Below are 23938 nucleotides of genomic sequence, written 5' to 3' on the forward strand. Positions count from 1 at the left end.
TTGATGGTAACAAGGAGAGGGAGCTGTAGCTAGTAAAGGAAGAAGAGTCCAAAAAGTGACCGGAATCAAAGAAAGACAGTATTATCTGTAACAAAAGGGTAACTACCTGATCAAAAGCCACGTTCAAGCTTCCATGAAGGACAGTGTACAAAGAAAAATGATGAACAATAGAACTTCAATTAAAATACATATCCTTTTCTCCCATATGGTAAATACTCGTGAATGTAGTGAAAGGAGATTATGAAAGATCACAGAATTCTGAGGAAAATCCCATACCATGTTGAAACACGTGCAGGGATATCTCCATTCCAAATCTTGCACAATCAACCACCAGAATTCCTCGGTTTAAGGAAAGTAGGACCTAACTGTGAGAATGATTAGATGAGTGTATGTAGTTGAGATCTTACCAATCTTTAACTTGGTTTACTTTGTGTTCCGTCTTATCTCGATCTCTCCACTTGAGTCCATTATATACAGTTCTTTGTATGGAGTTGAGCTCATCTCAAGTGACTGACTTGAGTTTTGTCTTGCTTAAAGGTCATGAATAGGATTTCTAGTAAGAAGAGCTGTTTTAGTCATATTATTAATAAAATGAAATACCCAAAGTTTATTTTGTGTTTAACGAAGCATTCAAATACCGTACCGATCAATACATGGTCTTGGAGGTCTTTTGAGGTCTTCTACTCTTTCATATACACACAAAGACTCTTCCGGAACTGAGGATTACATCGTCTTTCTCCCTATTGAAAGCAGCGTGTAAAAAACAGACACCCCCTTCTCTATTTCTCAGGAGTCCCTTTTTCTTTGGTGGTGTTTTTTTTCCTCTCCACTCCTGGGCTCTTATGCTTTTTTTGTGGGGTCATAGACCCCAAAATCTAATAAAAACCTCTCTCCCTAGGAAATACACACATTCAATGTGCAGTTTCAGGATATTCATGGAGCCCCTGAAACCCAGTCTCGGATCTCAGCTTAATAATCTTGTCCCTTCTGACCATTTCAACTCTTGAGCAGAATCTGGCAAACAACATACTGAGCCAAATCCAGCTCAGGGCCCGTTTGTACATAAACTCTTACTGGAACACAACCATGCCTATTTGCTTATATGTGGTCAATGGCCATTCTCATGCCTTGAGGGTAGGGTTGAGTAGTTGCCACAGAGCCCATCAGGCCTGTGAAGCTTAAAATAGGCACTATCTGACCCTTTGGGGAGAAAAGATTTACTGACTCCTGTTCTAGAGCCCTTAACCTCAGTTCATTAGGTAGTACAAAACTAGAAGCTCTGTAATTAACTTCTATATGTAAAATTCTTATAAAAGTAGAGTTCAGTTTTCTCAGTATAATTGGAATATATGAAAATTCTGTGTTGAGTGACTTTCTTATTTTTCATCCAGATCCTATCCCTGGAGGCTGTAATTTGGAGTTTGATTTAGATATTGATCCCAACATTTACTTGGAGTATGATTTCTTTGAAACAACTATCAAATTTGCCCCAGCAAACCTAGGCTATGCACGGTATGTCTGTCTCTTAAAATTTCTTTTAGAACATTCATGACCAGCTGTTCTATAGATTCAGTGAACTCTCTCAAAATTCATTATTCTATTTAGTAAAATTGAATTGTTTAATTTTTTGAATGAAAGTAATCCAGTAACTAATGCTGGAGCTGTCATTTTTGGTTAATATTGCCTCCTCCAATCATATGAAGAGCCAGATGTTGAGTCTCTATTATGAGCTTACAAGTACATCTTAGTTTCTGTAAAGAGTTTAATTATTTTTAAGTATATTTTATTGATTATGCTGTTACAGTTGTCCCAATTTTTCCCCCTTTCCCCCCCTCTACACAGTAGTCCCCCTTTCCTCCAGCAATTCCCTCCCCCTTAGTTCATGTCCGTGGATCATACATATAAGTTCTTTGGCTTCTCCATTTCTTATACTATTCTAACATCCTTTTGTCTATTTTTTACTTACCAATTATGCTTCTTAATCCCTGCACCCTTTCCACCATGCTCCCCCTCCCCACTCCCAGCTGATAACTTCTAAGTGCTCTCCATATCTATGATTCTGTTCCTGTCCTGGTTGTTTGCTTAGGGTTTTTTGTTTTTGTTTTGTTTTGTTTTTTTGGATTCATTTGTTGACACTTGTGAGTTTGTTGTCATTTTAATGTTCATAATTTTGATCATCTTCTTTTTCTTAAATAAGTCCCATTAACATTTCTTGTAATAATGGATTGGTGATGATGAACTCTTTTAGCTTTACCTTGTCTGGGAAGCACTTATCTTCCCTTACATTCTAAATGATAGTTTTACTGGCTAGAGTAATCTAGGTTGTAGGTCCTTGCTTTTCATCACTTTGAATACATCTTGCTAGTCCCTTCTTGCCTGCAAGGTTTCTTTTGAGAAATCAACTGGTAGTCTTATGGGAACTTCTTTGTAGGAAATATCTCTTCTCTCACTGCTTTTAAGATTCTCTCTTTATCTTTAACCTTTGGCATTTTAATTATGATATGTCTTGGTGTGTACCTCTTTGGGTCCAACTTGTTGGGGACTCTCTGTTCTTCCTGGACTTGTGATTTGCCAAAATAGGAAAGTTTTCTTTCACTGTTTTTTGAAGTATTTTTCAATTTATTGCTCTTCCTCTTCTCCTTCTGGTGGCCCTATGATTTGGATGTGGGCATGTTTGGAGATGCCCCAGAAGCTTCTGATACCATCCTCTTGAATTCTTTTTTCTTCTTTCTGTTCTGGGTGAATGCTTATTTCTTCCTTATGTTCCAAAGTTTGATTTGAACCCTGGCTTCCTTCCCCTCACTGTTGGTTACCTGTAGATTTTTCTTTATTTCACTTGGTATAACCTTCATTTCTGCCTGGGCCCTTTTTATGCTTTTGCCATGCCCAATGTGTTCTCTGAGCATCCTAATCACCAATGTTTGAACTCTGCATCTGATAGGTTGGCTATCTCCACTTCGTTTAGTTCTTTTTGGGGGTTTTGTTCTATTCTTTCTTTTGGGCCATATTTCTTTGTCTCCTCAATTTGGCAGCCTCTTTGTGTTTGTTTCTATGTATTAGGTAGAGCTGCTTTGACTTCTTGTCTTAGCACACTGTTAAATTGTATGGGGCAGAGCTTTAGGTATTCACCAGCATGGGACAACCAGCTTCCCACCTTTGTGGCTCTGTGTTGGGGGAGGGCTCGGAGAGAGGACAGTGCCACTGCCTGGCTTCTGGAGGTTTGCTGGGCACTTGCCCCATTTCGTCACTTCACCCACTTCCTGTATGTGACTCGTGCCCTTTCTGCTGTTGCTCTGGTGGTGAATACCTCTGTGAGAGGGTTTGCATATGTTTTAAGTCCATGTGGGCCCTTTAAATGGCCTCTCCTGAAAAACTGGCAGTTTCTTCCATCACCCCCACTGGTTTTTGTTTTGTTTTGTTTAGTTTTGTTTTAAATATTTTATTTACTTTATTTTAAGAGAGAGGAAGGGAGGGAGAAAGAGAAGGAAAGAAAGGTCAGTTTGTGGTTGCCTCTGGAGTCCCCTCTACTGGGGACCTGGCCTGCAACCCAGGCATGTTCCCTGACTGGGAACTGAACCTGTGACCCTTTGGTTCACAGGCTGGTGCTCAAACCCCTGAGCTGCACCAGCCGGGGCACCCCCACTGGTTTTTATAGCCAGAAGTTATGGGGCTTTATCTTACAGGCACTGGAACCCTGGGCTGTACAGTCTGGCCTGGGGCTGGGATCACTTGTTCCCAAGGTACCCCTCCCAATTTTTATCCACCACACGTGAATGTGGGCCTGCCCATTCCACCACTTCTGCTGCCTCTCTGCCCCGACTCCACATCCCCGCCCCTCCTCCTCATCGAGATGAATGTGGCTTCTTTAAATCCTTGGTTGTTGAACTTCCATACAGTTTGATTTTATTATAGTTCTGGGTGTTTATTTGTTTTGAGGTTTAGCTGTAATTCTCTTGTGGTTGCGCAAGGAGGCAAAGCCTGTCTGCCTATGCCTCCATCTTGACCAGGAGCCCTGTAAAGAGTTTTAAATATAGAAAGCATTTTGGAGCCGTGAAGCCTACTTTTTTTTTTGTAGGGATTTTAATATTTTAATTAAAACTCTGCTTTAGTTTCTCCTTTAGTAATAATGATAGCTAATGTTTGAGTAATATTTGAATGCTCTCTGTGCATTCCACAGTGCTGAGTGCTCCATGTTGTCATCTAATTTTAAACATTTTATTAAGAAGTGGCAATTGTTCTTATTTTACAGGGAGGCTCCCTGAGGGTCATTAAGATTAAGTGACTTGCTTACTTACAGTTAACAAGTGGCAAAGCTGGCACTTGCTATAGACCTGACTGACATTAACATCTGGTTATTTAACCACACTGCCTGTCAGTATGTCGTTATTCTTCAGAATGGCAAACTGGGACCGTTGTTTCCGAAGTTTGAAATTCGAGCTTTTGGTTCCTTTTTATAGATGGGTCATCCCCCACAACAGATTGATGTTCAATTTTGTTGCTTGACTTTAGAGGCGCAGAATCTCCACCGTGTGACATCAGGACGGGACAGGACACTAGGTGGAGGCTGCAGTATGACGTCTATCAGTACTTTCTGCCTGAGAATGACCTCACTGAAGAGGGGTTGCTGAAGCATCTGCAGAGGATGGCTGAAGTGCCTCACGTGACGGCGAACGCTATTAAGGTAAACAACCCGGTTCTCGTGATTTGAGGGGCCAGACTGCAACACCTTTGTATGAGTTGAGTAGAGGAGAAGTTACCAGGAGCTTATTATTTCACTCTTCACTTGGTCTTTCTGGGATTCTCACTTTATTCTCTTTTATTTCGTTATCATCTTGGGAGTCTTTGTGAGTGATACCTCAAAGTAATGTTGGCCTTTTAGGGAGATGCATGTAAATTATGTTACATTTTAGTTGCAATCACATATATGACCTGGTAACTTAATATATGGATGGGAGTGGGTGGTAATTTTCTGTGTACTCCTATACCTATTAGATTAAAACTTTTGGCAAATATAAAGGTTATAGCATTTTGAGAAAAAAAAAGAGAAACTATTTAAGGATGTACTCGTTGGTATGCCATTAATGTTTAAGCCCAAACTCCAAGTCTCTAACTTGGAGAAAAAATTTCTCTGAGCTTTTGAACCTCAGTTCTTACTATTCCACATGTGAGGCATGGACCAGAAGGACTGGCATCACCTGGGCATTTCTTAGAGTTGCAGGCCCTTAGCCTTCACTCCAGACTTCCACAATCGTAATTTGCATTTTATGAGACCCTCCCATGTGATTCCTATGCACATTAAAATTTCAGATTCAGAACAGGATTTTATGTCTTAAAAGGTGCTTGATAGCAGTCTAATATACAAGGTCATCCTTAGTCTCATGATTGATGGGTAGTGTTTTTCTAGACTACTGTGATTCCCCCCAGAAGGCTGAGAGATTACCAGGTTATATAGAAAGAGGTAATTGAAACAGAGCTTATGTGGTCGGCCTAGGAGGTCAGTCTGTTGTAGAGCGAGATCTCATTTTGTTGCTTTGTCACTTAGGATGTCTTTGCCCCGTGCTAAGAGGGAGCCTTGGACAAGAAAACTGATTGTGCTTATTCACAAATTGGGAAAAGTGTATAGTTTATCCTTTTAAATAAAGAAATTTTCATTGAAGACCATATTTATTCTTACAAAGGATATAAGAACTCACAGAACAGGGCCCTTTTAGGTTACTTTTTTACTTTTAGTTAAGAGAATATTGTATGCCAGAATTCAAGGAAGCTCTCAGAATTAGTGAGGACATGTCAAAAAGACTCTGGAACCTGTTTGAAGAGGCTTGCACTTGCCAACTTTGGGACATTCAATGAACAAAAAGCAAATGATTAATTATAGTCTTGAATTAAAAAAAACAAGTTGGTACTGATATAAAAAGAAAAAGAAAAAGCTTGCTACCCTTGGAAGAGACTCTTATACCAAATAATTCTTAAAATTTATAAAGGGAAGGAGAAACTGTAATTCATTCGCAGTTTATGAGAGAAAGCTCTTTACTGAATAATGCCAACTAGTAAGTGTAGAAGGAATAGAAAATTAATATTTTGTGACCTTCGATGAAAAAATTCAGGCAAGGATCATTAGGTGAAGGATTGTTGAGGGACAGGTTGTTACCAGAATGGCCAAATGGCACCTGCAGATCGCCCCGGCCAGTGTGGCTCAGTTGCTTGGGCGTTGTCCCGCAAAGTGAGAGGTTGTCAGTTCCATTCCTGGTCAGGGCACCTGCCCGGGTTGTGGGTTCGGTCCCCAGAGTGTGTAAAGAGGCAACTGATTGCTGCTTCTCTCCCTCTTTTTCTCCCTCCCTTCCCGTCTCTCTAAAAATAAGTAAATAAAGCCTTTTAAAAAAATAGCACCCCCAGTTTAATTTTCTTTGTAGAGGGAAAACTGTCTTTAGAATAGAATGTTCTGGTTGTTTCCTCCTTATCCGTGTGGTCAACATAGCTTCACTGACGGTCAGTCCACCTGCATTATGTGCTCACACGAATGCAGGCTGACCTTTCACCATTACTGTCACCTGTGGAATATTCTAACAAAATGTGTTTAACCCGAATTCAGTCCTTGGAGTTCCTGTTTACAGGAACCAGCGGGGGGTAAAAGTCCAAGTGGGACACCATGCACACAATCTGAAAAATGCAGATTGGGGACGTTCTGTTAAGCAACTGCCATTAACCTCTGCAAAAGTCATTGGGTGAGTGGGAGTGGGGTAGTGGGAGGGACTTCTGGATTACGGAGATGAGTACTGTGCATGAAACTTGGCTGGATCTTGGTTAAAGGGGAGAAAAGCTATAAAGATTTTTGGAAAAATCTAAATATGGACCTTGTATCACATAAGAAATTATTAATTTTCTTAGGAGAGCTAAGGTATTATGGGTATGTAGGAGGATATCCTTCGTATATCATACCATGCTACTCAAGTGGTGGTAGAGGAATTGGTGGCATAGTGTTGGCATCACCAGAGAAATTCGTAGAAAAGCAGAAAGTCAGGTTCCTCTTCTGACCAACAGATTCAGAATCTGAGTTTTAACAAACTGTCCATGATTCATAGGCACGTTAAGTTTGAGAAACACTGCTTTATGACAAGCATGCTGACGTATAATATTTAGAAGTGGAAGGTCATGATATCCGTAACTTACTTTGAAATGGTTCAGCAGGAAAAAATAGAGGGGAGGAGGAGAGGGAGGGAGGGGTAGAAAAGCGAATATGGCAAAATATTAACAGTGGTTAAATCTAAGTAGTGGTATGTAGTTTATTCATTGTATTATTATTTCACTATTTCTGTAAGGAAAGTTGCATAATAAAAACTTGAGTGAATAGGAGGTACATTTCTTAAATTACTTTATTGTTGTTCAGTTACAGTTGTCTGCATTTTCCCCCCACCATTCCCCCCACCCCAGCCAAACCCATGTCCCTCCCTTGCTTCCACCCTCCCCCTCAGTTTTGTCCATGTGTCCTTTATAGTAGTTCCTGAAAACCCTTCTCCCCACTGTCCCCTCCCCCTCCCCTCTGGCTATTGTTAGATTGTTCTTAACTTCAATGTCTCTGGTTATATTTTGTTTGCTTTTTTCTTCTGTTGATTATGTTCCAGTTAAAGGTGAGATCATATGGTATTTGTCCCTCACCGCCTGTGTTAACAGACTCTGTCAGCTGTGCAGCTAGTAGTAATAGCTAACATTTGTTGAGCACTTACCCTGTGCTGGGCATTGTGCTAAGTACTGAGGAAAGGCTAGTGGGCGAGATAAATATGGTTTCTGCCCTTCTGCTGTTCATAATCTAGCAGATGAGAAAAAATTATTTTCTGCTTTGTTCTAACTAGCCTTCACACATTGTTTAGATCTTATTTTACTTAATTACTAACATTTAACACTATACAAAGCTTTGGAAACATTTGAGTAAGAGCTTGTTTATAGTAGTGCATACAAACTGTGTAGAACAATTTTTTGACAATGCTAAATAGGTTGGTGTATATTTTAAACAAGAATTATAGTTTAATTTTAAAACTTAATTATCACATGTAAGTAGATTATAATAGAACAGACTTTTTAAAAAATCTAAACACTAATCATGCATTATTCTGGCTTCAGGTGGTTACTCTGACAGCTAATGATAAGACAAGTGTTTCCTTCTCCTCCCTCCGGGGACAAGGCGTCATTTATAATGTCGTTGTTCGGGACCCGTTTCTCAATACGTCTGCTGCGTATGTCCCTGCTCACACATATGCTTGCAGCTTTGAGGCAATGGAGGGCAATTGTTCTTCTCTTGGTGAGTATTGGTATTGGATTTAAACTTGGCAAGTTCTTCTTTGGCTTTGCAGATCTTTGTCAGCTAATAGAGAACTTAAGAATATTAAACAGTACTTCTGTATAGTATTCATTCCCTCATTCATTCATTCATTCATTCATTCATTCTACAAATGCCTTCTAAGCCCTTATACTACCCCACTCTCTGCTCTCAGCACTGGGATATAGCAATTAACAAAACAGGCAAAATACTTGCCATCCTGGAGCTTATATTTTAGTGGGGGAGATGAGACAGACAAGAGAAATTTGTGACATACACAGTACATAAGAAAGTGATGACTGCCAAGAAGCACCAGTGAAGTAGGAAAGGGATAACAGGTGGCTGTGAGAGAAGAATTTGAGATAGTGTGGCCAGGGGAGTCCTTGCTGGGAAAGCAGTATTTGAGTACAGACCCAGAGTGAGGCAGGGAGCTGCGGGTCCGGGGGTACCTACCAGGTTCCCTCGCTGCAGAGGGAACAGCAGGTGCCGAGCCCCTCAGCTGGGAGCTCATGGTGTGCTGAAGAGCTGCAGCGAGGACAGTGGCTGGAGAAGGCCGAGAGTTTCCCAGGCAGGCAGTTCGTGTCATAATGCATAGCTTTTATTTGGTGTGAAATCAAAAGGCATTGGAGGGTTTGAGCAAATAGTGCCGTGATTGGACTCATATTTTTTTTTAATTATTTTATTGTTGAAACTCGATCACCAACTTATGCCATACACAAAAATAAACTCAAGATGGATAAAAGACTTAAATATAAGTCATAACACCATAAAAGTCCTAGAGGAAAATATTGGCAGGAAAATCTCAGACATTCCATGCAGCAACATCCTCACAGACATGTCCTCTAAAGCAAGGGACATAAAGGAAAGAATAAACAAATGGGACCTCATCAAAATAAAAAGCTTCTGCAAGGCTAAAGAAAACAGCACCAAATTACAAAGAGAACCAACAGTATGGGAAAACATATTTGCCAATGATACCTCAGACAAGGGCCTGATCTCCAAAATATATAAAGAACTCACACAACTCCACTCCAGGAAGACAAACAACCCAATTAAAAAATGGGCAAAGGACTTGAACAGACACTTCTCCAAGGAAGACATACAGAGGGCCCAGAGACATATGAAAAGATGCTCACCATCACTAGCCATCAGAGAGATGCAAATTAAAACCACAATGAGGTACCATCTCACACCAGTCAGAGTGGCCAACATAAACAAATCCACAAACAAATGTTGGAGAGGATGCAGAGAAAAGGGAACCCTAGTGCACTGTTGGTGGGAATGCAGACTGGTGAGGCCACTGTGGAAAACAGTATGGAATTTCCTCAGAAAACTAAAAATGGAACTGCCCTTTGACCCAGCAATTCTGCTGCTGGGATTATACCCCAAGAACCCTGAAACACCAATCCAAAAGAACCTGTGCACCCCAATGTTCATAGCAGCACAATTTACAATAGTCAAGTACTGGAAGCAACCTAAGTGCCCATCAGCAAACGAGTGGATCCAAAAACTATGGTACATTTACACAATGGAATTCTACGCAGCAGAGAGAAAGAAGGAGCTTATACCCTTTGCAACAGCATGGATGGAACTGGAGAGCATTATGCTAAGTGAAATAAGCCAGATGGTGAGGGACAAATACTATATGATCTCACCTTTAACTGGAACAAAGTAAGTAGAAGAAAAAAGGAAACAAAATATAACCAGAGACATTGAAGTTAAGAACAATCTAGCAATGGGCAGGGGGGAGTGGGGAGGGGACAGTGAGGAGAGGGGATTACAGGAACTACTATAAAGGACACATGGAGAAAATCAAGGGGGAGGGTGGGGTGGGGGAGTGAGGGGGGTTCAGCTGGGGTGGGGTGAAGGGATGGGGAGAAAAGGCACACAACTGTAATTGAATAACAATACAAAATTAAAATAAAAAGAATGATTAAAAAAATTAAAAAATTAAAAAATATTACTTTATTGTTGTTCAATTACAGTTGTCTGCATTTTCTGCCCCCCACCTCCCCATCCAAACCCACCTCCCTCCCTTGCTTCCACTCTCCCCCTTGGTTTTGTCCATGTGTCCTTTGTAGTAGTTCCTGAAAACCCTTCTGCCCACTGTACCTCCCCTTCCCCTCTGGCTATTGTTGGATTGTTCTTAACCTCATTGACTCTGGTTATATTTTGTTTGTTTTTTTTCTTTTGTTGATTACGTCTCAGTTAAAGGTGAGATCATATGGTATTTGTCCCTCACTGCCTGGCTTATTTCACTTAGCATAATGCTCTCCAGTTCCATCCATGCTGTCGCAAAGGGTGTAAGCTCCTTTCTCTCTGCTGTGTAGACTCATATTTCAATGGGATCACTCTGGCTGCTTTTTTGAGAAAAGTTGGGGCAAGAGCGAAAATAGGTTGATTAGCAGGCCATTGTAATAATCCAGATGAGAGATACCGGTGGTTGTTTAGGTACCATGGTGTCAGCAGAGGTGTGACAAGATCATTCTCTGTGTGTGTCCTTAACATTTTACTTTGAAATACATAGTTTCATGGAAAAGTTGCAAAAATAGTTACACAAATTTTCTGCATTATCTTCAACCAGATTCCTCAAATGCTAGTTAACATATGCTGTTTGCTTTTTATTCTATTTATAGTTCTATATAGTATTTTTCTATAAAGAAGAGCTTTCTTTCATCAACTGGGGATGAATTACAGTTCCTTTTTTAAAAGAGGCAGGCTAAATTCCTTCCCTTCCTCAATTCCCAACCTCAGGACTTAAAATAAGCAGACTCTGGCATTATTTTTCACTTCATCTTTCTTTTGGGTTCGTCATTCTCAGAAAAGTTGATATGTAGGCATGTATCATGCCCTACAAATTCTGGTCTTCTATCTTTTATTTCTTATTTAAACGTAGGTCTTTATGATGTCTCCATCTGAGCGCTATTAAGTAGCTTATGTGTTTTGATTGGTGCTGGGTTTTTTACATGAGTTTTGTATAGGTGTTTTGTTTTGGTTTTATTTATTTATTTATTTATTTTTAGAGAGGGGGAAGGGAGGGAGAAAGAGAGAGAGAGGAACATCAATGTGTGGTTGCCTCATGCGCACCCCCAACTTGGGACCTGGCCTGCAACCCAGGCATGTGCCCTGACTGGGAATCCAACCGGTGACCCTTAGCTTCGAAGGCTGGCGCTCAATCCACAGAGCCACACCAGCCAGGGCGGGACTTGTATCCTTTGGCATAATGAAGCATGTTGTGATTTATTGTTGATGCACTTTTGTCTTTTCTCTTTTCTCAGTGCTACATTTTTTTTCCCAAAGCAATAAGTATAATTCATAAGATTGGTAGTAATTTGTTCATGTGTGAATTATAGTGTAATACATGTTCTTTTATATTAATGTGAGTTTTGGTTGAAGTTTTTTGTTATGGAAAACTTAAATTAACCTCCATTTACCATTATTCAGCCTAAACAATTTTGATTCATAGACATCATCTTGTTTTAGCTATACACTCACCTGTGTCTCTGCCTCGCTAGCTCCTTTATCACTGGGTTCTTTGAGAACAAATCACTGAATCATCATTTTGCTCACAAAAGTTCAGTATGCATATTGTAGATAAGTGCTCTGTTTAAAAAATATAGCCACCATATCATTAACACAAGTTTCAATTAAAAATAGTGAAGATATTTCCTTAATGGTTTAAAATTAATAGCTTATGTTTATATTTTCCCAGTCATCTCAGTTGCTTTTCACAGTTTTTTGTTTGTTTGAATCAGGTTTCAGATGAGGGCTGAACATTTGATTTAGCTAATCTGCTTTTTAAATCTGTTTTAATCTAGTTCTTCCATCTCCCTCCCTCCTTTTTTTCTGTAGTTTATTTGTGGGGAAGCAGAAATATTTGTTGTAGGTACACTTTCTCTCCTCCTTCTTCCCTACTTCCTCCCCACCTCCTCCGCCAAGAATATGTTACATAGTTCTATCAGGAAGCATATACTTTTTTATTTCTCTTTTTGTTACACTAGCAACCATTGCCTACGTACAATAATTCATTGATGGGTGACAAGGATATTTTTAAAATAAATTGTACATGTATGAAATACATTATTGCCAGGCGTCTTTGCGTTTTTCATGAAGCTTTGTTCTATTAACTAAATACAAAGTATCAAATACATATATTATCCACTAAATTTTCTTAATTTTAGGAAGAGCATCTACCCAAGTGTTTTTCACTCTTTTTGCCCTGCTTGGTTTCTTCATTTGTTTCTTCGGACACAGATTCTGGAAAACAGGTATTATGTCTGGTATAATTGCTACTTATATGCCTTGTGGCCTTTTTTCTTAAATACTGTGGGGAATTTATGACCTGTAATTTATCTCCACCGTCTTCATAGATTTGTGGCTGTGTTGTTTTAGTACAGATTCTGAGTTGCTCTGCACTTTTCTCTTTTCTGAGTAGTGAGTGTAACCTTCTCTTGTTTAGAGGGGAATGACATTTGATTTGTGCATCAAACTTCTTCCATTGCTAGATTGGCTCGTTGGCTGAAGATAAAAGGTTAGAAATCAGAATGTCAGTGTGAAAAAAAAGTATGTGTGGATTTTGGTGATGGTGACTGACATGCTTTCATATTAGTCAGGCTGTGGGCCTCCATGTACAGTGAGATTGAAATACCGGTTTGGTCCTGGGAGGTGCAGGTAGCAGACAGGAACCCCGCCGTCTGCTCAGTGACACCCAGTGCAGGGAGTAGAGTATAAATTATGCTCACTGGATTGATTTGAATGTAACTAATGCAAATCAAATATGTTCTTTGGTTTGCCTTTTATGTAACTAATGTTTACAGTTACTAAAAAAAGAATCCTTATTCACTGACAGGGAGTATAAATGCAGCGTCACGTCACGGGGAGAGTGAACATAGTCCTGATTTGATAAAACTCTTCAAACTTGCCTGACTAAACTGTTCAAAATGGCAGTTCCTTTCCCTCCATCACTGTAGCTTTTTTCTTGATTGAGGGAGACTATTGTGAAGAATATACAATTCCTCAAAGTGTAGAATGCTTCTGTAACAAAGAATTTAATTGCTAACTGTATGCAAGGTACCCAAGATATTACTAGGTATTTTAATGGATGAAGACAGCAGTTGGTTGCTCATCCTAAACAGGAAAAGATGAGTTTAAAGAAGATAGAAAGGCTACATTTTGCTTTGGAATATATGGTTTTTTTTACCTTTTAAATTTTAGTTTTGCTCATCTAACAAGGTGAAGTTTGGTGTGCAATTTCAGATCGGACACAATGAGAAAAATAATATTCTTGCTTTAAGAAGGAAGTATAAATATATTATAATGCGCTCAGAAATTAACAACTGAGCAATTGAAATTGACCTGTGTACAAGAAGGTATATTCTATGGCTAACACTTTAATATTATACCCATTTAATAGTAATATTTACTACCAATGAATTATGAATTTTTCCTCTTTTAGGTAATAATTTTTCTCTGAATGCCCTGAAGTGTAAGCATGAACTTGTACATTAGATATTTAAGTTGCATTGTAAAAAGTATACCTAACCATAAATGTGTTTTTTTCCTTTCCTTGTGGTTTGCTACTAGAATTATTCTTCATAGGCTTTATCTTCATGGGATTCTTCTTTTATATACTGATTACAAGACTGACACCTGTTAAGTATGATGGTAAGTAAAAATAATGTAGTTTAGTTGGGTGTGCAAAAAGAAAGATGCTATGTTTACACTCCAGCTTTGCTTCTACAGTTTGGCCAGTGTTGTGTGTGAGATGCTATTATGAGTGTAAAATAAAATAAAACCTATGTTCTAAATGACTTTTCTAAACTGGTCATTCAGACCTTCTCTTCCAAGTTTTTGGTAATTGGTAAATTAGTTCTTAGGGAAATGAAGGGCCATGTGTATTATAAATCTGTGTTCCAGCTAGGTGGTATTCAATGTATTGAAGTGTGAGATTTGTAACAGTCAAAATGTTAAGATTTTCTTTACCTTAAAACAAAGACAAATCCTCCTTCCTTATCATATTTAACAGAATGTTTGTCACCCCTTCTTCTTTGCCCCAAATTATAGGTGGTGCCAGGCCATGCCTGTCACTAGATCTGGAAGGTTTAGCTCTCCTGCTAGTGTTCGCGTCTCAGCTGGCCCCTCCTCTCTAGACAGAGCCCGTGCCAGTTTGGTTTCATAGCACCACTGAAGAGCCCACCAACCTTCTGATGGTATTTGACCAACAGAAAGGCCAGGGGTGGCTCTGGTAATGGTATAGCATGTATAAAGCACACCGCAGAGAAGCTAAACAGTTCATCTCTCTGTGTTCAGTTCGTCTGATTCTGACGGCCGTCGCTGGAAGCGTGGGTGGGATTTTCTTGGTAGCTGCTTGGTGGCGATTTGGAATCCTCATGCTGTGCATGCTGTGTGTTGGACTAGTGCTGGGCTTCCTCGTCTCGTCAGTGACTTTCTTCACTCCGCTGGGTAAGAGATGCGTGACTAATGCCGTGTTGAGTTCCTTGTTTGACAGGTCCTACTTGGGCTCTCTGGGTACAAATACTGCCTCAAGGGGGATTTGGAAATTTGCACTTAATGATGTGGCACCTTAGGGGGGGCCAATACAAATAAGAATCCCTGTTTCCTCAAAGGCACCTGTGCTGCATGACTTATGGAATGCCTCTAGAGGTAGCTGTGTACCTATTTACTGTGGTAAGACATGTGTCTATGTGTGTTTCTGTCAGAATTAATGGATGTAAAGGGCATTCTTAATGTATGGCGGAACAGTGGTTTTTGTGTTTCATTTTTTAAACCCTTGAACTCTTTATTCAAATGACTCTTAAGCAGAAGCCCAGTATATCCCACAGATAAGCTTGGTGCTGCTTTGATGGCAGCTGAGTTGGGGAACTTGGTGCTTTGTTCTCAATCTTCTCTTTTACCTGTAACCTCTACTCCCACCCTTCGCCAAACTCTGTGTTCCTGAGGTACTCACCTGTAGACATCCTGGGGCAGGAGCACAGAGTTTGTTGTTTGTTTGTTTTTAAGTAATTCAATTTCTATCAATGAAAAAAAGTTAACTTGTAAGTTAGCTTTCTTTGTAGTTGTGCAATAACTTAAATTTCCTGATTGTTGTCAAAAATAGAAAAGAGTATCCACCTTCCAAGTTATTCTATTAGGCTATTTCCTTTTTGTGATCATGGTTAGTTCTTATATTACAATATCAGATAAGTTGATGGGAATGTTAGATATAAGTACAGCCATCTGTTGAGCTATCAACTCGAGAACACAGGGTGTAACAGAGTGCAGTTGGCTCTCTAAAGCTTTTTTTTTTAAGACCAAAGAGAATTGATGGCTTTTGTGTTTACTGACCAATAAGAGGCCCTTTGGTTCCAATTTTAGCAAACCTATAGCCAGGTTCATTCCCACAGCCTACCCTGCAAGGAGCTCTTTTTAAAAGATTTTATTCTTTAATTTGTGTGAATGGGAATGCGAATTGGTGCAGCCATGATGGAAAATAGTGTGGAGGTTCCCCCCCCTCAAATTAAAAATGGGCCTGTCTTATAACCCAGCAATTCTATTTCTGGGTATATATCTGAAGAAACCCAAAACACCGATTCACAATAATATACGCACCACTATGTTCATTGCAGCATTGTTTACAATGGCCAAGATATGGAAGCAGCCCCAGTGCCCAGCAATAGATGGGTGGAGAAGAAGCTGTGATAATATATATACAATGGAATATTACTTGGCCATTAAAAAGAACGAAATCTTACCATTTGCAACAGCATGAATGGACCTGGAGGGTATTGGCCTGAGTGAAGTGAGTCAGACAGAGAAAGACAAACCCCACATGATTTCACTCAGATGTGGCATCTGCAGAGCTCCTACTCTGCAGGATACATGGGTCTCAAGATACAGGGCCACCTCCAGGTGGACTGAATGATGGTGCCAGTGTCCATATTAAAAAATTGTCAGGCTTATATTCTTGCTATTTAGACTTAATTTATAAGTAGGAGTCTAGTATATTCATCCTGGGTCACTCAAAGTGTGCCACATTTTGGAGAGAGTTTAGTAGAAGCAGATTTGTGGTTAGCTCCTGTCTTTCCGAGTAAGGATCCCCTGATGCATTAGGAGATCTCATCTTCCAGGATGCAGCGTCTGGGCAGGAAATGCATTGATGGTAAAAATCTACTAAATGGGTTTTGCTGCTTATATGGGTTGGGAGTTCATATATTTAACTCTGAATGCCATTTACCTGTATTGTTTACTTTGCAATACGAAATCATGGAATCAAAGAAATTTAGAGCTAGACTAGATGATTTGCAGTTTGGAGATGAAGTGGTTCGATCTCATTTTATGGGTTAGGAAACTGAGGCCCAGCTTCACAGCTAGGGAATGGAACAGGTTGGACTAGCCAGGCCTCTTCTAAATTATCCTGGGAATAAATGCAGAGCATTTACATGCTTGATTTTACTCCTACCCTTGTACCTGCTAGGACACGCCCTTCAAAGGGCATTGCACTGACAGTTAAATGAGTAACATCAGAATTCATTTCTTCACAGGAACTACTATAAAGGACACATGGACAAAATCAAGGAGGAGGGTGGAGGTGGGGGAGGGAGGGGGGTTCAGCCGGGATGGGGTGGAGGGATGGGGAGAAAAGGCACACAACTATAATTGAATAACAATAAAAAATTAAAATTAAAAAAAAAGAATTCATTTCTAATTGCGAACACACTCTGGTTGTTCCATTAAACCTTCGACGTATGTCCATGTTCAGATGTTGAGAAAATGAAATTTTTCTTTTTGCTTTTTCAGGAAACCTAACAATATTTACTAATGATGATGTGTTCTGGGTGACCTTCTCTGGTATAGCTGTTCTCATTCCAGTCGTTTTCATGGGCTGCCTAAGAATGGTGAGTGTTATATCAAAAGTTAGATTTATTTTTTATATTGTCCTGGGCCTTCAGTTCACTTACTGCATCAGTTTGCAGGTTTTATTCACTGGGGAGAGCTTTTGGTGACCAATTTTAGATAGCCTTGTTACTATGAAAGCAAGAAAGGTCTAATTATGATTACCATACAGTGTTTGTGTAATCAGTTAGAACAGGTTATCACTGTTGATATGCTTTTAACAGTGGGAGCAGAGAAGGTAGGACTCACTGTAATACAACAGCCTGATGGATGATTAGCTGTCTCTCCAAGAGAAAGGTTCTTCATCTAATTAAACTTTTATCGTTGAAGTTCTTCCACAGGGAAGATATTTTTATGTAAGGTAAACTGTGTTTTAAGGACTCACTATGGGTGTCAAAGATTATTTTCAGTTTATCCTTCCAGGTAACCTTTATTCAGCTCTAAGACATCATCCCTTTTCTTGTGCCCCGTGGGAGCAGAAGTGATTCCCTGTGATTGAGGCCAGAGATAAGGGTTAGGAACTATTTTTGTTCTACTGGAGGTGAAGCCTAAACTTTCCCACTCTTCCGCAGCTGAACATACTGGCTTGTGGATTCATTGGCTCCTATTCGGTGGTCTTGGCCGTTGACAGTTACATGTATACAAGCCTTTCTTACATCACTCTGAACGTACTCAAGAGAGCACTCAGCACTCATTTCCGCAGCGCTTTCACAAATGTGCCTTTTCAAACTAATGGTAAGACTCTAAGTCCGCAAATCAGGGTGATAGTCAACTAGGGTATTGGCCCACCGGTGCTATCAAAAGCACTTGGTAATTAGATTAAGTGAAATTAACTGGACACAAGAAAGAAACAAACGCTATACAAATGCTATAGAGCTCTCTGTTAATAACTTATGATCATAGAAGCAAGACTTTAAATTTAGAAGTTCATAACTTCTAAAAATCCACTAAGTGCACTTCCTTAAGAAATTTCTAAATCAGGACTAATCGGGTTTACCTGGTCAGTCCCCAGTTGTGAGAAAAGTGATGAGACTAAGGGTGGCACCTAGTGGGTTGGGGCGAGGTGAGGAATGCGAGTGACAGCCTGGTTTTTTAAATTCCTCCGCATTTCCTTCCTTTAAAAAAGCATTGCCATTTGCTAATTGAAAGTGAAAGTGATTTGTAGTCACTAAGTGTATTATTTCCTTTGTTGTAAGACTTCTATCCATTAAAGATTTTCCATTAATTTTTTGAAGGAAAAAAGACGACTAAATTAAATGTTCATAAAGATTGTAAGACATGTTGGTTTCAGAAATGTTAAAACGTGGAGGATGGAAAAGCTTGTCTTACAATTGAAAATGTACAAGCACAATCGTGACGATTATGAATATTCAAGGGCAAATCTTTCCCTGTACTATTCTCAGCCTGCCCTCGTTGGATAAGAGGTTGATGGTACATCCCTGACGGGTGTGGCTCATTGGGTTGGGTGTCGTCCTGTGAACTGAAATGTCACCTGTTCGATTCCTGGTTTGGGCACCTGCCTGGGTTTCAGGCCAGGTCCCCAGATGGCATGTGAGAGGTAGCCAATCGGTTTATCATGCACATTGTTGTTTCTTTCCCGCTCTTTTTCCTCCCTCCCTTCCCCTCTCTCTAAAAATAAATAAATAAAATATATTTTTTAAAAAGGATGTTGATAGTAGAGACCTTGAAATCCACGTATCTTGTAAGTTTTACGTACAAGATGATATTTTGCCAAGCCTTTTACTAGAAGCTCAGTACGATTTGCTGAACCTCTCCATGCGTTTCTGTACCCACTGTATATGAGTGGGGTGAGGACTGGGACAAAGACAGCAAGGTGGCGCCCAGTGCTCCCTGACTTGCCTTTGTGAGGCGGACCTGGATTGCTGCCTTCCCCGCTGTGAAAAACACAAACAGCGTGCCTCTGGGCACTGCTCATCACATATTGGAATGTCTACGATCCAGGCAGCTGGTTTCTTTACAGCCTGTCTGGACTTCCAAATACCTGTAATAGAAAATTCCTGTTTTCAAATGTAAGACTGCAGCTTCCTCCCTTCCCATTCATTCCTTGGTTTGGAAGTAAGGAAATAACATATGTTTGGACAAACTCACCACAAAGTGTAGTATTGCTAAGAAAGGATGGCATAGATTTAGTCTATGAAAGGTGACATGTTAGATCTGCTGGGTTTTAAATCATAAAAGTTTGAACTGTGTTTTTTACTGTTTTTTAGACTTCATTATCCTGGCAATATGGGTTATGCTGGCTGTAAGTGGAATTACGTTACAGATTCGAAGAGAAAGAGCACGACCGGGATTCCCTCCCCACCCATACAAGTTATGGAAACGAGAGAGGGAACGCAGAGTAACCAACATCCTGGACCCCAGCTACCACATCCCTCCACTGAGAGACAGGCTGTATGGCCGATTAACCCAGATCAGAGAGCTCTTCCAGAAGGAACAGCCAGCCGGAGAGAGAACACCCCTGCTTCTATGAATGCCACAGACCTTGGTCAGTGGGGCCTTACAGTACAACCCAGGCACCGCCTCGGCTTTGGTGTTTATGCCCAGCCTGCCTCGGCCGTCTCCCGTGCAAGTCTAGTAAGACAATAGGCGTTCGTACTGTGTGTGGTGTCCTCAGTGATGTGTGGTAAGGCTATGCAAGGAGATTCTAGTAATTCTGAGTGAAGATGACCAAAAGATTGGTGGTAGGGAGGCTTTTCCTCATTCCAAAATTCTTAAGAAATTACCTTTCGGCTTACATGATCGATCAACTTATAACTTCTTGAACAATTCTCTCACCTGAGTCTGTCTAAACCTGGGGACAGGGGCACAGAGGGTGATTTAAGTGTTAGACTGAATTTTTTGCCACTGTTGAGAGGCTTAGGGATTTAATAGTGGGGTCTTTAAACTTCAGAATACAAAAGAAGGGGAACTAACTTAAAAGCAGTCTGATTACTTAGTTGCATCTTTCATAGTATCATATATTATCAAAAGTACTGTTCTTTTGCTTATTTTTATGATAAAACCACATTTACCATATCAATCATTTTTAGTATATAGTTCAGTACTTTTTGTCTTTTATTGCTTAAAATGGTAATTTAAAAAGCTAAATTATTTTAGTTATTTGAAAATAGGTCAAGTTTATATAAATAACAGAATTTATATATGGATGATTTATTTATATTCTAAATAATAGCCTTTTTTTCTTTCAAGGCCCTTTAAAATAGTGTTGCCAGCTGGTCTCTGATTTAAACTGTATTAGATGACAAATGAATTGTTTTGTTTTTAGGAACAAATGACTCCTACCTTAATCTGTAGTCCCATTCGTAAAGAAATCTTTTAAAAATTTGCAATTTTTTAATTTTAATTTTTTATTGTTATTCAATTACAGTTGTGTTTTTTCTCCCCATCCCTCCACCCCACCCCGGTTGAACCCCCTCCTTCCCCCCCAAAATTGCATTTTGTAATTCTAAGTTGGTTATTGTATTGATGTAAAATACAATTTCAAAAAATCTCTCTTCTGTATGAAGCTGTTGTACCAGCTGTGTTTTAAAGTGATGAGGAGATCCAAAAGTATTCAGGTGTTTTAATAGAGCTGTTTTTTGAATTAGGACTTTGGCATTTTAAGGAGCATCCCCTCAGTTTTGACCCCTTTTTTATCCACTATGAGAAAGTACCTGGACGCCCTGGGCCGCACAGCTGCTTATTTTCTCTTCCCTGTCAGAGCCTCTGCTGCCAGCCCTGGTTTGGACTTGACACTGGTGACTCTGGCATGCCTGAGTGGCAGGGTGGCTGTGGTCATATGCAATTTGTATGTCAACCACTATATGAAACGATGCTGCTTTTAAGAGTTTTTTCAAAGCACAATAGATTTTTGAAGTTTCAGGTAACTGGAAAATTTTCAACATTTCTTTTTAAAAGTGTTTTGGGAAGGCTGAAACAAAATGAAAAATATAAAACTAATCATTTTGCTTTGAAAAATTATACACAGGTTTTCATTTACTGTTTATTCTGTAATCTACAGTTTATATAATTGCAGTAACACTTAAACTTGAAGGAAAAAGTCTTTTTTATAATTTACTGAAGGATTCTGGCTTCTGCCATATCTTTGTACATTCCAACAAAGTTATGTGGAATATTTGTGAGTTATTTTCTAAACCATCAAAATGCACTGCCAGTGAAGATTGTAAAGACAGAACACACCTTTGTGGAGGGGGTACAGATTGTTAAGAAAGTTTTATGGTAATTTGTGAGTAATGAAAAGCAAGTTTGTATAACTTTTTAATAATAAATTCCTATTTTGAAAAAATGCTATAGTTTCATTATTATAAAACTCTTATAAAAATTTTTACCAGATATATTTGTACCATAGTAACAAGACATAAGACAGTTTCCTAGCTACAAAGACAAAATTATTTAATTAGAAAAATTATTTGAAAAATCAAATAATTAATATTTAAGAATAGGAAATGGAGGAAATCTGGGCAAACCATTGTCTTTAATGGATTCATTTGTGGTAATGTCATTAGAACTTCAGGTCTGTCAAACTGCAGAAAATTAGGTAATATTACTGGAAAATTATACTGCTCTTTAAATGTTTTGTTTCTCTGATAACCTGTTACAGGTTAACTACCAGGTTGCCAAAACACAGCAGCTAACCAGTGCTACAGACCAGGTGAGTTCTGCAGAAGATGGGATAGTAGACTGATTCTGACAAAGAAGTCACTAGAGTATTAGACCAGGAATAGACTTTAGAAATCATATCTCACTCCTTTATTTTATGCATGAGGAAATATTTTCTTAAGATTTTATTTACTTTTAGAGAGATGGGAAGGGAGGAAGAGAGGGAGGGAAACATCCATGTGCAAGAGAGATCGATTGGTTGCCTCCCACACACCCTCAACTGGGGACCCAGCCCACAATTCAGGCATGGGCCCTGACTGGGAGTCAAACCAGCGACCTTTTATTTTGAAGACCAGCACTCAATCCACTGACCCACACCAGCCAGGGCTGTACCGGAGCAAATTCATGATGAAGGAGCCAATGATATGAAGTCACAGTTATGAAAGAGTGCCCAGACCAAAATACGGGATGCCCAACTCCCTTTGCAAATGTGCTTTATGCTTTATCGTAATGAAAATGTAAATCATTGATTATTTTCAATTTTTGTCAGGAAATTGGTGGGAAGCATCTAATGTTAGTATTGCCATGATCTCTTCTTTGGAGGAGTTACAATTTTACACAGTGAAGACACGTTTTTCCAAGTTAATTCTCTGAGGTCATAGGCCATTCATTTCAAAGAACGTAATACTTAAAAACTCTCAATATCCATACATACTTATCTCCACAGCAGCATTTGCATATAAGTTTTTGGTATAAAGTTTACTCCTTGATGGTGTATTTGATATTTGTTACTAAATTTCATTAAAACTCCAGAATTCTGGGCTCTGATCGTCTTAGGTCTGGGCCTCCCCCAAGAGCTTTCCCATGTGTTTTCTTTTTTGCTATGGACTGATGTGTCGCCCTCCAAAATCATGTTGAAACCCTAAGCCCCCCAGTACCTCAGAACATGACCATATCTGAGACAGGGCTTTAAAGAGGCAGTGAAGTTAAAATGAGGGCATTGGGGTCTGACTAGTGTCTTGGTAAGGAGATGAGAACATGCAGTCAGCAGGAGCAAGTCTGTGTGAGGACACAGCGAGGAGGCCACAGGCAAGCAGAGGCCTCAGCGGAAACCAACCTTGACCTTGGACTTCTAACCTCTGGTGAGAAAAATCAGTTTCTATTTAAGCCACCTAATCTGTTATTTTGTGACGGCAGCCCTACCGAACGAACGCGCTTCACAAATCCTTTTACCCTGATTGTTGACTGCAAGACCTCTGGACAGTTTGCCCATTGTGTCTGCGAGGACCACTCTTTATCAAATAGAGGTGGGGGGTTCTAGATCACCAAGGCAGTAGAGATACATAATAGGAGTAAGAACCGGGCCCTGGGGCTCTCTAATGTTAAGTTGGAGAAAAAAAGGAACAAAAGAATTTGTGGAGCAGCCAGTGAGGTAAAAAGAGAATGTCCCTTCAAATTTCAATTAGAAATGATTATTCTCTGACAGTCAAAAAAGATAGTGGTTACCAAAAATTAAGTTCTGGATTTACGATACTACATGATCGAGGCTGTTTAGAAATACAGAATTTGGGAAGTCACCTTAATAATAAATATCAAAGAATATCAATTTGAGCAGAAAGCATTTCATCTTTGAGGTTGTATGTAATTGATTTTTTAAGACTGCATTCCCTACGTTAAGATGAAAACTAAAGTGAGTGGATGACACATGATAGATGTTTCCTAGGGTTGCTATATATTCTCACTGGCTGGGCAGCTTACAGAAATGTATTCCCTCAGTTCTGAAAATCAAGGCCAGAAGTCTGAAATCAATCAGGGTCAGTCCCTTCTGGCGTGTCTGAGGGAGACTTCATTCCACACCGCTCTCCTAGCTTCTGGTGGCACCTCATAATCCTTAGGGTTCCCTGACGTGCCTAACTCTCCATCTCTTCATGGCTTTCTCCTTGTGTCCCTCTGTTTCAAATCTCTCTTATAAGGACACCAGTCACTGGGTTTAGGGCCCATCCCAATCTGCACTGATATAATCCCGAGGTCCTTCCAACTCTGCAAAGACTTTATTTGCAAATATGGTCACATTACTAGAGAAGGTTAGGACCTGAATATGCTTTTGGGGGGTGG

General features: G+C 39.7%; 1 protein-coding gene across 1 annotated transcript in view; it reads left to right on the top strand.

The window, feature by feature from the left end:
• TM7SF3 (transmembrane 7 superfamily member 3) overlaps positions 1 to 21510 on the top strand; it is a 31517-nt gene extending 10007 nt beyond the window's left edge. The window contains exons 4-12 of the mRNA XM_024575796.3: positions 1392 to 1512; positions 4510 to 4681; positions 8116 to 8293; positions 12493 to 12579; positions 13895 to 13975; positions 14621 to 14773; positions 17108 to 17205; positions 17776 to 17938; positions 19432 to 21510. Coding sequence (XP_024431564.3) covers positions 1392 to 1512; positions 4510 to 4681; positions 8116 to 8293; positions 12493 to 12579; positions 13895 to 13975; positions 14621 to 14773; positions 17108 to 17205; positions 17776 to 17938; positions 19432 to 19694 — 1316 coding nt within the window. The 3' untranslated portion in view covers positions 19695 to 21510. The remainder of the gene's footprint in view (positions 1 to 1391; positions 1513 to 4509; positions 4682 to 8115; positions 8294 to 12492; positions 12580 to 13894; positions 13976 to 14620; positions 14774 to 17107; positions 17206 to 17775; positions 17939 to 19431) is intronic.
• The last annotated feature ends 2428 nt before the right edge of the window (positions 21511 to 23938 follow it).

This window comes from Desmodus rotundus, chromosome 3 (assembly GCF_022682495.2).
Source record: "Desmodus rotundus isolate HL8 chromosome 3, HLdesRot8A.1, whole genome shotgun sequence".
In the NCBI taxonomy this organism is placed as follows: Eukaryota; Metazoa; Chordata; class Mammalia; order Chiroptera; family Phyllostomidae; genus Desmodus; species Desmodus rotundus.